Here is a 15,144-nt window from a genome sequence, read left to right as displayed (position 1 = left end):
TCAGGATTAAAAATTAGGTATATCTCCCTAACTGAAGGGCTTGCAGAATCAAGAATCAGAAGTCATCCAAAAGGTCTCAAATATATTTTTTATCTGCATTTTTTTAAACATTAAAATTTTGTAAACAGTCAGTACTGTGACAAAACTGCTTTCACATTCAAGTATGAAAATACAGGCCTATCTACACCAAACAGAAGGGGCGTATATGCAAAGCATGTAATTGAAATTGCAAATAAAGAATATGAACACAGTTTAAAAAAAAATTTTCTTGGCTGTTGACTCCCTGGTGGCATCATCTTAGTAGTAAGCCCAGGAAAACCTGATAGCTTAACCTCTGGTCCATGCTGTTCTGCACTTCTAATTACTGGATAGTTGTTTGCATCAGATTGAGGTAACTTATTTGAATTAAGCTTGAAAGGCAATAAAAAACTCTGGCAGGTCATCTTCACCTGATGCCAGATCAGAAAAATTCCAAAGCATCTTTTCTGCTCTTCTTCCCTTTCCTGGCCTTGCATTCCTGCCTTCTTTGTGTCATCTGCTGTGACTGTGCACTTGAACTGGGAGCAAGCTGCAAGTCTGACCTTGCAAAAACCCCAAGCAATGTCATGCTTATCCTCTCCTAAAATTAGGAGATTCTTTCCATGAACTCAGTCAGTTAATTTAACACACTCCACAAGATCAAATGTGGAGGATGTAAGGCACTAGACAGCACTGCTGCTGCCTGGGATAGTCCTCAGCGGTGGAACTTCCTTTCACTCGCAGGTATCAGATTGATCTAGTTTGAACTAACGGGGTTTTTTTAGCCTAAAAAAACCCTAGAGGACTGAAACTTGCCACTAAAAGTCCTAGCTGTAAGTCTAATCCCTTCTTATGCTCCTCCCTCGGTGATAGTCACCAGATTAAGTCAACTGCCTTAAAAATATCGTGTAGCCTCAATGTTGTGGTTCAACAGGTTTCTCTGAAGAATAATATGTTAAAAGACTTCCTTTGGACAAAAACCTTCACTTGTATTGAATTGGTGACATACAGTCCTCAAACCCAACACTAAACAACACAGAGAAGAAATCTAGCTGGAATTTCTCAGGTTCTCTTCCTTTGCCAGGGCTTATGAATGCAGGCTCATCAATGGGCAGATAATTGGGACAGAGCAAAGGTCTGATACATTGCCTTTCATTTAAGGTTTCATCACTAAATTAATGTAACACATGAAGTGATTAACACCTTCTCTTTACAATTCTCAGAAAAGTAACTTTTAGTTCAGAATAAGTACATTAATTCCACTTATGATTTAGTGCAGCCCGTATACATTAGAATACGATGAATCACTGCAAAACTGAGTGCAAAACTATGCTGTTTCAACCAGAAAACTCTCGTTGTCATGCTGATAATAAGATCTGTATCACATTATGGCTAATCACAGCAGGCCAGAAGCCTCCAGTGTGCCTAGTCTAATAGCAATATACAGAACAGCTAGGAATTACCACTAGATTAATTGTAAGCATAAGAAACCAGACTGTAGTGCTGTGGTGTGGGCAACAGTCTTTTAGCTAAGCCTGAGAATATGAGATATTCTTGTGCCTTTTTGTCTTCCAAAGAAGCAGGAAATGCTGGTGTAGTTTCACCTCCTGAGTTACCAGCAGTGTATTTGTACTTCTTGGAAGCATGGGAAGTTCAGTGTAGGCTGAAACACAATAGTATTCTCTCACTTACGCTGTGAAGGAGTCATTACAGACTCAGTAGCACTAAAAAGATACAGCTGTAACATGTCTATCTCTCCTTCATGTCTTTTAAGCTTCAGCTTGCCTCTATCAAATCCTATTATACAGTCTCTGATCATGTTGCACTTCAAGGGTGCAGAGAGAGGTGCTCAAAATCCCCAGGTAAATATTAATGGAATAATCTGTTTCCACATTCCCTTTGTGCTGTCAGTGTTTATGCACTGGAGAAAAAAGTGTATGCCTTTCTTAAAAGAAGAACTATTGCTGTTCAAACACTCTTGAAGTTTTCATTATCCACAGAATGGCTAATCCCTTTATGAATGCTATTCCAGCTCTTGGTTTATGTTACCTAACTCACAAAGAAACAAACAACTTGATAATTATAATTTAGTGAATGTAGTTCAGATACTGCAGTGTTAACCCTCTGTTTTAGACAAGAAGAACTCTGTGAAATTGGGAGTTGAGGAAAAGCTTTTAAAGAAATGCAAAAGCTCTGCATTTCTGCATTTGTATTTTTGCTTTTTACTCAAATTATAAAGCTGCATGTGGTTCAAAAACTGTTATATCCTTCTCAAAACTGCTCTCCCTAATGCTGTTTTAGCTGATGGTGGTCTCAACAGAAACTTTTGCAGTAGATATGTGAGTATATAAGCATGAGTATACAGTACAAAAACGTTTACCAAGGCAGTATAGAAAACAAGAACACTTGTGGTCATGAATTACCAATGTAGTACTAATATAAGAATAGGTAGGTCTTTGGGAAAAAAAAAAAAGGCCCTTGTCTCAGAGAAAACCTTGTACCTTTTTCCTACCTGCTTTTTCATGCTCTTCCACATGGATGTCCCTGTGACAGCCAGAGAAAGACCCAGAGTACTACTTCACAACAGAAAGAGTGCACAAGATCTCTATATATTAAAAAAAGAACCTCATTTGTACATTTCATGTACAAGTTTGTATGAAACCATAGTTATCCCCTTTACATCATTCTGCTTCTACTAAAACAGAAGGACAAACAAAGGTGTTTCTAAGGATGCCAGAGCCCTCATGGTAGGGATTGCCCCTGGGGCTCAATCCTCCCATCCCTGAAAATGACTCTGTTGGCCGGGGCTCAGTGCTTTTCAGACAGGTTTGCAGATGGGTTGCAGGGCTGCTTTGGTGTAACTACTGAGCAAAGTGTCTCTAACTCTGAACCAGAGGTGAACCTGTAATTGAAAGGGGAAAAAAAAAAGAAGTCTACAGCACTTTTATGTTCATTTCACAGTTCATGGTGAGAAATTATTCTTATTTTTCAAGTTCCTACAGTGCTAAGCTGAGAAAATGGGCCTTCAGTAATTTTCTTTTAATTGGGAGCCCAGCAGTACAAAGATGGCACAGGCTGGGGTATATTTTGCAGTCACCTGCTGCAGCTTGTACTGTGGCAATAACTGAGACTAGGTGTGACTAAAGTATATTCATCTAATGGTAATAATAGGTGCCACAGTCTGGTGTTCTTTCATGCGATAAAAGGATAATTTAGCACATGCTATATCTAATACTTTTTTTCAGTGGGTTACACCAGATCAGGATTTCAGTTCCTAGTTTACTTAACTATTATAGGACTCACCAATAACTTTGATTTACTTTTGCTGCCAACTTACTTTTTTTTAAGCTTTGTCCAACCTAGTTTCCAGTTTTCCATGAGCTCCTACAAGAAATTCTCTGTTATATGAGCAGATTTTTGGAAACTTTTGCTGACATGAATCTGAATTACACAGCTACAGATTCTAGTTTGAAGATGTATTCAAAACTATCCCTTGCTACCTTGGCCCTTTTTAACTAGCATCTCCCCCCCAGTTATCCTATAAAAACATCACAGTTAAAACTGGAACTCTTATTCAGCAGCATAAACATCTATAAATCTTGAAATGGTTCAAAAACTTACATCCTTCTCAAAACTGAAGTTTTTAGAGTCTGCGTAAGTCCCGAGTAACTGAAACACGTTCCTGGAACTGGCAGATATGGTCAGGACTTTATGAGCCTTATTTCTTTGTGGAGAATCTAAAGGGGGATCTAAAGTGGCACTAAACATCTGTGTTTAGTCATCTAAATGGCATCCTTGGTGTGTCTGTTTTGGGATCCTAAGGAAGGCTTCCTGAGGACTTGAGTGTGTGGTATTGCCATTGACTCCAGTAGGACTTGTGGTCTCTCAGTACTTCTCTAAACCATGAAAACTACAACCACTGGAAAACTTATGTGGTATATAGATGCCTCAGTTCAATCTCACTGTCCTTGGAGCCTGCCCTCAGCTGTTCTCCTGCCCATAGTCCTTTGGTTTAGGAAGCAAGAAAATGCTCAGTCTGGTTCTGGGCTGAGTTGCCATAGACCAAATAACTTTGTGTGCCCTGTTCACATAGCTCACGCCCACACTCCATCCATATGCACACGGGAACCCTCCCTACCTTTTATTTTTGGTATGATTATCTCATGTGTGTGTTTCAGTATTTTATTCTGGATCATGTACAAAACATTGATTTTCATCCGATAGCATTTTGGCAACAGGATAACCTTTCACTCTGCCTTTCAACAGCTCTGCTGTTCTTCCTGAGACACTCCTGTATTGTGTTCCTTGGGCCAAACACTGGTTCCTTGGCAACGTCTTGCTGGTCTCTCCCTCTGGGTCTTCCCTTTGTTTTTCTTTCTGCAGTGCCCTTCAGCCACTACCATTTGCTGTTTGCTTCCCTGAAACAATGTATGGCCTGTCTTCTTGGGATTCATCTGACAGTGGATCTCAGGAATATTTCTCTTCTGTAGGAACAGATGGGATCAGTGCTTACCCAATCCCACCCTTCTTGTAGCTCTTATTTTTCCAGGAGCTCATTACATAGCACAGACAATTCAGAGATGGAATAGGCAGGACTAGCTCCCCTCACCGCTTCACAGACCCTGAGTCTACAACTACAACCTCCCGATGCAGGGCTGCAGAGTTTTCTGAGACAGGACTTTCTTATTCTTTCCAGCTGAAGCTGGTCCTTTTTGTGTGAACTAAGTGCATTCAATGGCTATGAATGAATGTTCATCCTGAATAGGATGAGAGAAAGCAAGCTGAGCATGACTTCAGCAACTGCAGGACTCTACTAGGAAAAAAGGTTCCTGCTTCAATAAGTGATCATGATGAGAATATTTTAAGTACAGACAAGAGATTCTTGTGATGGAGAATATACATAAGATGGGTGTTACATGCTGATTCTGGCATGCTCCCTATGCACCTTCAGCATCATTTTAATGTAGACTTTATGTATGTCACTTTATGATAACATGGAGTCACAGCATCACAGAATTCACAGAATTTCTGAGGTAGAAAGGGACCTTCTGGAGATCCTCCTGTCCAGCTGTGTCAGGCGTAACTGAGGCACATCTGCACCAGTAGATGCAGAGAAAGTCTCAGCCCTGCTTGGAACTGTGGATAGGCTGAAAAATCTCAGCTGGTGGCACATGTGCTCATGTAAGCTAGGTTTGGTGGGAATGTTGATCTGCTGGAGGGCAGGAAGGCTCTACAGAGAGATTTTTACAGACTGGATCAATGGTCTGAGGACAACTGCATGAGGTTCAATAAAGCAAAGTGCCAGGTCCTGCCCTTGAGTCACAACAACCCAATGCAGCGTTACAGGGAGGGAGAAGAGTAGCTAGAAAGCTGCTCAGCAGAAAGGGGGTGCTGACCAATAGCAGCTGAGCATGAGCCAGTGCATGCTCAGGTGGCCTAGAAGACCAATGGCATCCTGGTCTGTGTCAAAAATAGTGGCCAGCAGGACTAGGGAAGTGATTGTCCTGCTACACTTGGCACTAGTGAGGCCACATCTTAAGTGCCATGTCCAGTTCTGGGCCCCTCACTTCCAAAAGGACATTGAAGTGCTGGAGCAGGCCCAGAGAAGGGCAAAAGAGTTGGTGAAGGGTCCTATAAAGAGTAACTGAGAGAACTGGAGTTGTTTAGTCTGAAGAAGAGGAGGCTCAGGGTAGCACCTCAATCACCTCTGCAATCACCTGAAAGGAGATTATAGTGGGGTAGGGGTCGGTCTGTTCTGCTATATTTTAAGTGAAAAGACAAGAGGAAATGGCCTTAAAGTGCACCAGGGGAGGTTCAGATTAGATATTAGAAACCAAAAAAATCACTGAAAGAATGCTTAGGCATTGCAATAAGTTGTCCAGGGAGGTGGTGGCGTCTCATCTCTGAAAGTGTTCAAGAGGCACCTGGATGTGGCCCCTGAGGATACACGGGTAATTATAATGGTGCCGTGTTGACATTGGACAAATGATCTTGAAGGTGTCTTCCAGCCTTGTTGATTCTGTGATTCTATAGGCTTCAGTTTTAGATTTATCAGCTCAGATCTTTACTTGCTTACAGGTCTCCTTCACACTCTCTGGTATTCTGTGTAAATGTGCTTAACCTCTCAGCCAGGTGATTCGGAGATTTTTATTTACTAAAGCATGCAGTGTTGCCTAAATTCAAAGAGAAAATATACTAAAATTCATAGTTCAGCGATTTCTATGTTTGTTTAAACCAAAAATATCTGCAAAGAATATGGAAGCAGAAATATTTTTTCTGAGAGGCAACATGTTACAGTAGCATGATCCTTGCTCAATTAAAGTGATTCGTGGTAAGAAAACCCTATACTTTTCAGTCACAAATGTGAGCCTAATTTTCTCAGCATCCCTGAAAACCAATCCTCAGTGGGGTGCATTCTTAATTTTATGAATTTCTGTATTTGCTGTTGAATATGTTCATGCTTTTCTAAATTTTTCACCTGCATTGCTATGGAGACTACTGAAATCTGATTATCATTGCTGAAAGGCACCACCTTAGCTTGAAATAATTTTGCTTTTGCAGTGTATTTGCTCCAAAACTTGGTTAACACTGTCAACTTATAACCATCCCTATTGGGGAATTTGCTGTAAAGGAAAATGTGATTTATGATTTAAACTTCATTACTATACTGATTATTCACAACAGTGAAAATTTATACCCAGCTTGATGTGAAATATTTAGTTTAAGAACTTTGGCCATAAGAAAACACAAAGATATGATCAACTGTTACACCAGTGTCTTTCAATCTGTAGTGATTTTACCAGGCCAGGGCCAGGCCAGGGTCCTGCGTAGTCCTCTGAGCTTCTTGCTGTTACCAGCAGGAGAAGTCTGTGAGACAGCTAAATGACCTCTCCATGTCCTACATCCCTTCTCTAAAGCTAAGAAATGATTCAAACTTCTTCTGTGACTACTTGAGGTTTGCAGATGAAAAACAATCTCTAGAACAATATTTAAGAGGAGCTCATAAACTCTCTGAGAGTTTTAGTCCTCCAAACTCAGCCTCTTGTAACTTCAGCCCTCAAGGAGTTAGCCCTGAACATGGAGATGGGATCTCCTCCGTTTGCAGGTCCATGGGTTGTGTGTGTGTAGGTGTGCACACACCCATTCAGTCACACTCTTCATTCCTGGGAGGAGACCACTTCACTGCTTTTGTCCTCCTGGAAAATACTTGTGGTTTAACATATGAGACAAACCATGCACCAAAGGGGGGGGTTAAGGTGGTGGGAAAAAAGTTGGAACTTGTCCCCTATAAAGACACCTTTGAAAAGTGCTGTCTGAGGAAGCTACTGGAAATCTGACATCTGCTTGGATTATTCACTCCCTTGAACAAGCAGGAGAAGCAGATGCGCTCTCTTTGCAGCTCTGCACTGCATGGAGCTTCTCTTGAACCTAAAGTTTACATCTGATACAAAATGCAGCAATGTCATTTGTCTACATGGATGCCCATATCCAATTCTTTGGGCACTGATTTTTCTTATTTTTCTTATTGCTGTTATTGATTGTCTGCTTCTATCATGTGACATGACTTGAATCATCCAAATCCAGTACGGAACAAATTGACCAGAATGAGGCCCATACAAGCTGGTATCACTCCTGGATCACTGTTTCCCCACCTTGTTAGCTTACCAAAAAAATCACTCAGAGCTTGCAATTCACTTACAAATGATCCTCATGTAATTGCAGAAGTATGCAAATTTCAAGGTCACTCATCCTTGAAATCAGCACAATTGATTTTTTATAGCTTGCTGTCAAACCCACATATATGTTTCTGAGACAAGACCTGATAAACTTTCTCTCTGAAGCTTGCTGCCTTAAATAATAGTGCTCAATGAATAGATTTGTAAAACACAATTTCATACACTGGTACATTGATTACAGGTAATGCAACATGTCATCACAAATACAGTAAAACTCCTGACACATCACTGAAAGTTGTCCTGTATAGAACTAAGAAATACTAAATTTGCTTTAGATTTGTTGATTTGCTTGATATTACACATTATGTAAAAAGGTGTCCTCTTGTTTAATGTAGATTACTGATGGAGACCAGAATGTAAAACATTGCGTGGTGGAAAAAACCAAAAGGAAAGTAAAGGAAAAAAAAAAGGTACTAGATATTTCTATCTTCCTAGATATTAGGAAGAAGTTCTTTGATGTGAGGGTGGTGAGACACTGGGACAGGTTCCACAAAGAAGTTATGGATGTATTATCCTTGAAAGCGATCAAGGCCAGCTTGGTCTTGTGAAAGTCTGCCCAGGACAGGAGGCTTGGAACTGGGTGATCATTAAGGTCCCTTCCAACCAAAACCGTTCTATGATCTGTAGTTTTTCTATCAATGGAAGCATAGATTTACAGCTAATGTGACCACTCAAGTAAACAGGTATTTATGAAATCCCTCCCTTGCCATGTGGATTAATCACCAAGGCCAAAATTCTGAAAAAGGGGTGAATGTTTAATGTGACTGACTACTTATTGCTAAGTGCTGAATTCTCAGTGAGTTTGACCAAAATCACAAAATTTTGAGGCTTACCCCTTGAAAGAATCATCAAAATCATGGCATGCTGGCAGAGATGTGAAAATAAATAAGTATATGGGGAGGTTTGTTCAAATGTAAAATGAGTACGAGTGCAAACATCCCCTTTCAATAATTTCCTCAGTCATACTGAGGTAAATCCTTTCAATGCTCATTCAGATCTCAGCACCACATTCAAGCTGCAGCCCTGCCATGCTGTACATCCTCTGTTCCTCCACTGTGTTCCACTGTGGTCCTGCTGCAGCAGCAATAGTAGGAGCAGAAATATCATTTCTTCTTCCTGTAAATAATGTGCTAAATGCTGCTGTAGCTACTCATAGAATGAACACTGGTCACAGTTTCTGCTTAAGAATCCAGTTGGAGTAGACATTGAAGGTACTTATTTAATGACTATCAGCAGGGATGAGTTTGATTCTTATTTTACATAACTTTGGTTGTCAACTAGTTGACAACCTTTGTTGTCTCTAGCTCAAATTATCTAAAGCACAAAGCAATGGAAGGATATATTTCTGCATATGCATAGCTACATACCATAGATATATTCACATATAGTAATACACCAATAGAGTGGTTATGCAAAATTTTTTCTCTGTTACCTTAGGCTGCTAAGTTATGTAGCCAGGACAGTATCAGAAAGATTTAAATGTAGTCTTTAGAAATAATTTTTTGCGTGGTTAGTGGGATTTATATGGGATGGATGCTCTGTGAACTAGTTTTCTGTTAAAATACAGTGTGATACTTGTGGATTAATTCTGTTTGCACAAGTGTGAAACACCAATCTTTCTTTCAGGGGTTGATCAGAAAAAAGTACTTATTATAGCAAGCCTAAAACTTCAAGCTCTTTTTGTCTCAAGTAAGTTATTATTCCACCATCCAAAACTCAACAACTATGTATTCCCTGTAGCACTCTGTGTTTTTTCTAAACATTCTCAGAGGATTTTCTTACCAGTTTTCCAGAGCTGATTGTTTTAAGGGCATGGATTGTAAGCTGTAACCTGGGCTGTAGGGCTGTAACTGCTGTACACAAGTGCCTTTTTTGTCTCTTTCTCTCTCATCCTTGTGGCCAGAACATTTAATTGCTGAGAAATGCTCAGAGCTGCAGTACTAACTTGTCACATTGTGCTGGTTTTACCTTATATTTCAAAATAGTCTTGCTTCCCAACAATATTAATATAATTTAAAAATATTCTCATAGACTTTGTGGACCAATTTTCTTTAGCTTGCCTGCATAGCAACACCTTGTGAATGGAATAGGGTACTATGAATGAAAAATGCATCTGGATACTGAGCAGAAGATGATAATTATTTTTAACATGATTTTCATAAATTATGCTCATAATGCTTTAGTGATACATGAAACTTAGAAGCTTCCAAGATTAAGAAAATGCATTTCTTAAATTCAATGAAATATCCCCATTGTGCCTCCCTCTTTCTCTTTCTCATCTCACTGAAGAATTCCCTCTTTTCAGGAAGTTTGTCACATTTCTTGTCAGTCATTTTTAGTACTGGTGCTTAAATTTCTCAAACTATTAAAAAGATAGCAAGATTAACACTTTTCTCATTTCACTTAAGTTTAGTACTTAATATTATGAATGACCTGTTTCTGTTTGGTCTGCTTTGGAAGTTTGTGAAGGATGGTTGTACTACAGAGCTTTAAATTCCATTTTTCCATGAGAGAAATACATTTTTCCTGGAAAGTGTCTTAAGAATCACATTTTAAGGGAAGAAATTGCAAAACTGAATTAGTGCATAAATCAGAGAAAATATTTATTTACAGACATGTAAAAATTATGTTACAACATTTTAAAGAAAACTGTAATGAACCATCAATCTGCTCTAACGGGCAAACTCTGAATGTTTTAATTCTAAATTTCAGTGGCACCAATTAAAAATATGACTGCTAACAAGATTATAGTTATCTACATAGTTTAAGTACAGTGATTTTTCAGAACTAAAAATGGATCTACAGAGGAAAAATAATAAGAACCGCAACAATATGTATTACAAGAGTTTACAAAAGTAAAAATATTTTTTCTTGATCCAAACTTTAAAGCTTTTTAGTAAATATTTTCCATTCATGCAGCTGCCCATGTTTGAAACAAATATCTGAAATACACAGAGCATATAGGTCTGTGTAGAAAATGAACTGGTTTGATTCAGGACTGTCCAAAAAGGATTTTATAAGACTCTTCTGTTGACTGTCCAAACTGATTGACAAGATCTTTTGTTTCCTATTCTTCCATATTGCAAGGGATGAGCAATGCTGACAAACCCCATAGCTGACAAAACTCATGTCAAACAAGTAACAGGTAGTGATGGCAAACAACACCGAGCATACTGCATACAGGGACAGCAGAGAACTATTAAGCTCTTTCAAAGCCACCAGCATCCCCTGGAGTGATTTTAAGCAAACATGCCATTGAGAAACCTTACTAGTAATAGACTGCATGGGGCAACAATCTTCTGGCTTGCAAATGAAGTAGTGTCTCATGGCGTTATCAGAGGTGACCTTTTCTGTGTTCAAAATATATTCAGGACTTAAACTGTGGTGTGAAGCAGTGTCAACGTTATGGATGTGCAATCATTTCTGTGAGTTTATAATCTAAGGGTAATGATCATAAAGAAAGTGTAAAACTCTAAGAGTGCTTTCTGCGAGTGTTAGCTCATCTGGAATGGAGGTGGTGAAGAGACAATATACCTAGATGTTTCTCATATCTAGTTTATTAACACCAATATCAGAACTGATCTCCTTGGATGATATTCTGCATCTTTTAAGTCAGCCAACAGTTTATGTGATTTAAATGGGACAAATGCCCCTTGAGCTGCTAAAGTTTGGAGCTCTTTTTTTTTTAACTATCAGCCAAAGACAGAGATCCAAAGATGGCAATTCTTTTTGCATTTTTACAGTTAAAAATGTTCATAACCTATATTAAGAGATAGAAAGTAGAGAATTATTTCACCCTCTGATTTGACCTAACATTTCATTTACACAGGAGTAACATTTTTTGCTGCACTGTTCTGGGAGAGTCAGCCCTGATAAATTCTGAAGCTGCAATTCTTTATGCTCAGTTATAACTACTTATACTAGTCTTTCCTTATTTAAGGAGATAGGTACTACTCAGCACTTATGTAAACCATGTAACTCCACACACAACAGACAAGCTAAATATAAGGTACACAAACATAACTGAGAATAGCTGCCTAGTAAAAAAATTCTCACTCACTAATAGGTAATTAAATTCAAATGTATGCTTTTCTTCCAAATTTTTGAAGAATATTAGTCCTTCTTTGATGATGGTCCCCATGGTGGAAACCTGACCAGAGACCTTGAGCTCTGGGTGGGCCCTCTTACACCCCTACTACTTGAGGTGAACCTGTCATGTCAGAAACTGCTTTTTAAAACAGAAATTTAAAGTTTGATCTTTTCAAAAGTCTCTCTGGTACCTTTTTTTTTCTCTTGCTCTCAGCTACAGAGAGCAATTGAAAGGGCAAGGCAAGAGTTCATCTTTGTAGTGCTGGATGAGCTCAAATAGCAAATACCCCGGTCATGGAGCTCAGGGGTCAGGGCTCCACGCTGCAGACTGGCACACAACCGGGTCTGCACCCCATTTGGCTGTGTAAGATACTTCCTAAATTAATACCTCTCCCTCTTGGGAGGTTGTAGCTACTAAATAATTTATTAATCCTGCAATCACTTTAAAGACAGGTCTCTTTCTATATGAGTACCACTTGCATAAAGATGTAGATGAATAAATACATATTCCTTGTTTCATGTCATCTGCAGTGCTAAAGAGGTCTGACTTTGGGATGGTGAACAAGTTGGTACTTTTATTAGAGAAGTCCTTGTGCCCATATCATATATGCTTTGATACCTTTAATGTCTCAGTAGTAACACAAGAGAAATAATGCATCCATTCTCCTTGAAAGGAAATATGATTTATTAAGAAATTCTATACTGAGATTCCCCCTGCAACATCTGTAATAATTAATTATTCAAACTTCAGGCTTTTAGAAGGGCCTTAGGAGTTTGTGGGTGGAAAGACTACTGCCAAAAAATAACCCAAAAAGTAAAAAGTAGGCTAACTCAGGCTGTCAAATATTGGCAGGCTATAAGTAATTTTCCTGGCTAGGCAGGAGACTGACTGACTTTCCATACGGTAACAACAAACTGCCTTTAGACATTTGCAAGAACAGCTGTAACAACTGTCTGAGGAATGGCATCACAGAGAGTGCTTATCTGAAGAAAGGGATTTACAGAAGGATCCAATTTACAGTTTGTCAAGGATTGCTCTCTTATTTTGACATTTTCACTTTTTAGAAGCTATTCTATTACCAAATGTAATTATTTCCAATGACAAATAAATTGAATAAAACAATGGGAAATACCATACAATGTATTTAATTGTGGCACTGATCAAAATGGTCTTGTTTGAATTAAGCAGTAAACAAAGAAGTGCAACAACACCTGACTCTAAATATGGTAATACAGTAAAACGTGCTAATCATAAAAATAGCTTTTAGAAATATACATTTGTATACAGTGTTTTCCACACCTGTTAAATATGTCCTTCATATTATTATGATACAGTACATTGGCCTTTAAGACATCAAAATTAAAAAAATAATACCAATAATTAGCCAGAGAAAACCACATTTACAATCTAAACCATAAAAATCTGACAATTGTACAGCTTAGAACATATAAGAAATGGAGTTTCTAATATTTGAACAATAATGTCCATTTTAATAAGTAAATTGAGTTTCATACAAATTGAATCAAAGGTGTTGTCAGCCAGTAAGAAACTGCAGTTCACAATTTTCTGACGGGAAGTCAGAGTTTCTCTTCTCAGCCTTCAGGGGGTTCACACATGACATCTCATCACTTGATCTGTAGAAACTGAGAAATGAAATGTTGACTTTAGTAAGAAAGCATAGAATTTCTTCCAGCAGAATCTCAAAAAGAAGCCAAGACATCTGGGGAAAAGAGCCAAGAGGACTATAACTTGACTTTTTGACAAATCAACCAATTATCAACATCTATAATGTTTTCCCACCTTAAACCACCAAAGATTAAAAGAAGAATAGTGTTCCTGCCACAGTGGACAATCAGGACTGTGCAACAGTCCTGAGTTAGACTGTATGGAACAAAGTAATAACAGCAAATCAAGCAAGAGCTGTTGAGGCTGAAGTATTCCTCCCCTCAATAATGCTATGCAAACAACTGCTGAATAATTCCTATTTTAGCAGCAGAAAATAGAATAATGTATCCTGGCTGCTTTGCAATGAAATGCTTTATTTGCATAATAGCATTCAATCTAAATAAATTGCATGTAGAATTCTTTGCTTCAGTCCCATCACACTATTTATATACCTTACTCCATTTCCACTGGCTGTGTGCTTTCAGCAATGCCTATAGTTACCAGACTGATGGATTTTTCCTCAGTTTCTTCCCTTTTGCTGTTGTCTGTTTTGCTATTGTTTTTGTGTACCTGCCATAGGTTGTAAATGTATATCCTTTGATTTATTTTGTTGCTTTATCAGCCACATTGTGAAAATGCAAAAATCCAGTGTTAGTCAACACTTTTGAGGATCATTCTTCCAGCAGAGGCTGGAGCCAGGTTGCATCTAAATATCTGAGTCCTGAGTCCTATGTGACCCATTAATGCTACCAGCTTCAAGTAGGCATTGAGTGATGCTGCAGGGGAGCATAAGACATACCATCTCCACCTGCCCACAGAAAAACTGACAACACTTTCCTAATCACATCTGTTTGGAAAACTGGCAGTAGAAAATAACAGAAATAGATGCTTTCTTTTTTAAAAGTGAAATTTTCAACCCAAGTTTTTGTTTTTGTTTTTTAAATTTTAGATGGAAAAAGTATCTTTCAGACAACCTTTCTTCCTTTCTTCACTTTTATTTTTTGGGGGGAGGATGTCTATCTTCTTTTATAACTCAAAAAGAGAAAACAGCTGATGAAAGCTGGTGCACTTCTGATCAAAGCCTGAAAAATTTATTTTTAGCCAATTTTCACCTCCTTCAATGAAAAAAAAAAATTGATAATTTCTGTTAAAATTTCCATTTACAGACAATCTGGTTTTCCAGAAACATCCAAGTCCCTGCAGGACTGGGCTCCTGACCTTTGAAGAAATCAGGCACCAGATTTCCCCTGCATTGCAAAGAGAGCACCAGGTTTCTGGTTGTGGTCTTCACAGGTAACCAGGATTAGGGAGAAAAGCTCATGTGAGAGAACCCAGAACTTTCTTCTTTCAGTTAAAACATCCTGAATCTATTATTATTCTCTACATGCACAGAGAAGAATCTTCATCTCCCCTGTTTTAGGTCTGATCCCTAGAGATACTAGCTATAAGAAAAAAGACATTTAAATTCTCCCCTTAAGTCTGAGAGAGGCCTAATGGTTTTTAACTAGCTATTCATCTTAGAAGTAAGAAAAAAAATCCCACTTTACATCCTATTAGCTTCAAAGAGAGTTCCTCTTTTCTAGCCTTTTATTCAACTATGCTTTGCCGATCCATTATGCCATTATAAAAAGCAAT

General features: G+C 38.5%; 1 protein-coding gene across 9 annotated transcripts in view; it reads right to left on the bottom strand.

The window, feature by feature from the left end:
- Window positions 1-10,332: 10,332 nt before the first annotated feature.
- RALYL (RALY RNA binding protein like) overlaps window positions 10,333-15,144 on the bottom strand; it is a 388,415-nt gene continuing 383,603 nt past the window's right edge. For all 9 annotated transcript variants that reach the window (XM_048329273.1, XM_048329272.1, XM_048329275.1 and 6 more), the window contains one exon: window positions 10,333-13,487. In XM_048329273.1, the coding sequence (XP_048185230.1) occupies window positions 13,470-13,487 (18 nt within the window). In that variant the 3' untranslated portion in view covers window positions 10,333-13,469. The remainder of the gene's footprint in view (window positions 13,488-15,144) is intronic.

Source organism: Corvus hawaiiensis, chromosome 26 (assembly GCF_020740725.1).
Source record: "Corvus hawaiiensis isolate bCorHaw1 chromosome 26, bCorHaw1.pri.cur, whole genome shotgun sequence".
In the NCBI taxonomy this organism is placed as follows: Eukaryota; Metazoa; Chordata; class Aves; order Passeriformes; family Corvidae; genus Corvus; species Corvus hawaiiensis.
The sequence above is the reverse complement of the archived record's forward strand: the minus strand, read 5'-3'. Positions and strand labels throughout refer to the sequence as shown.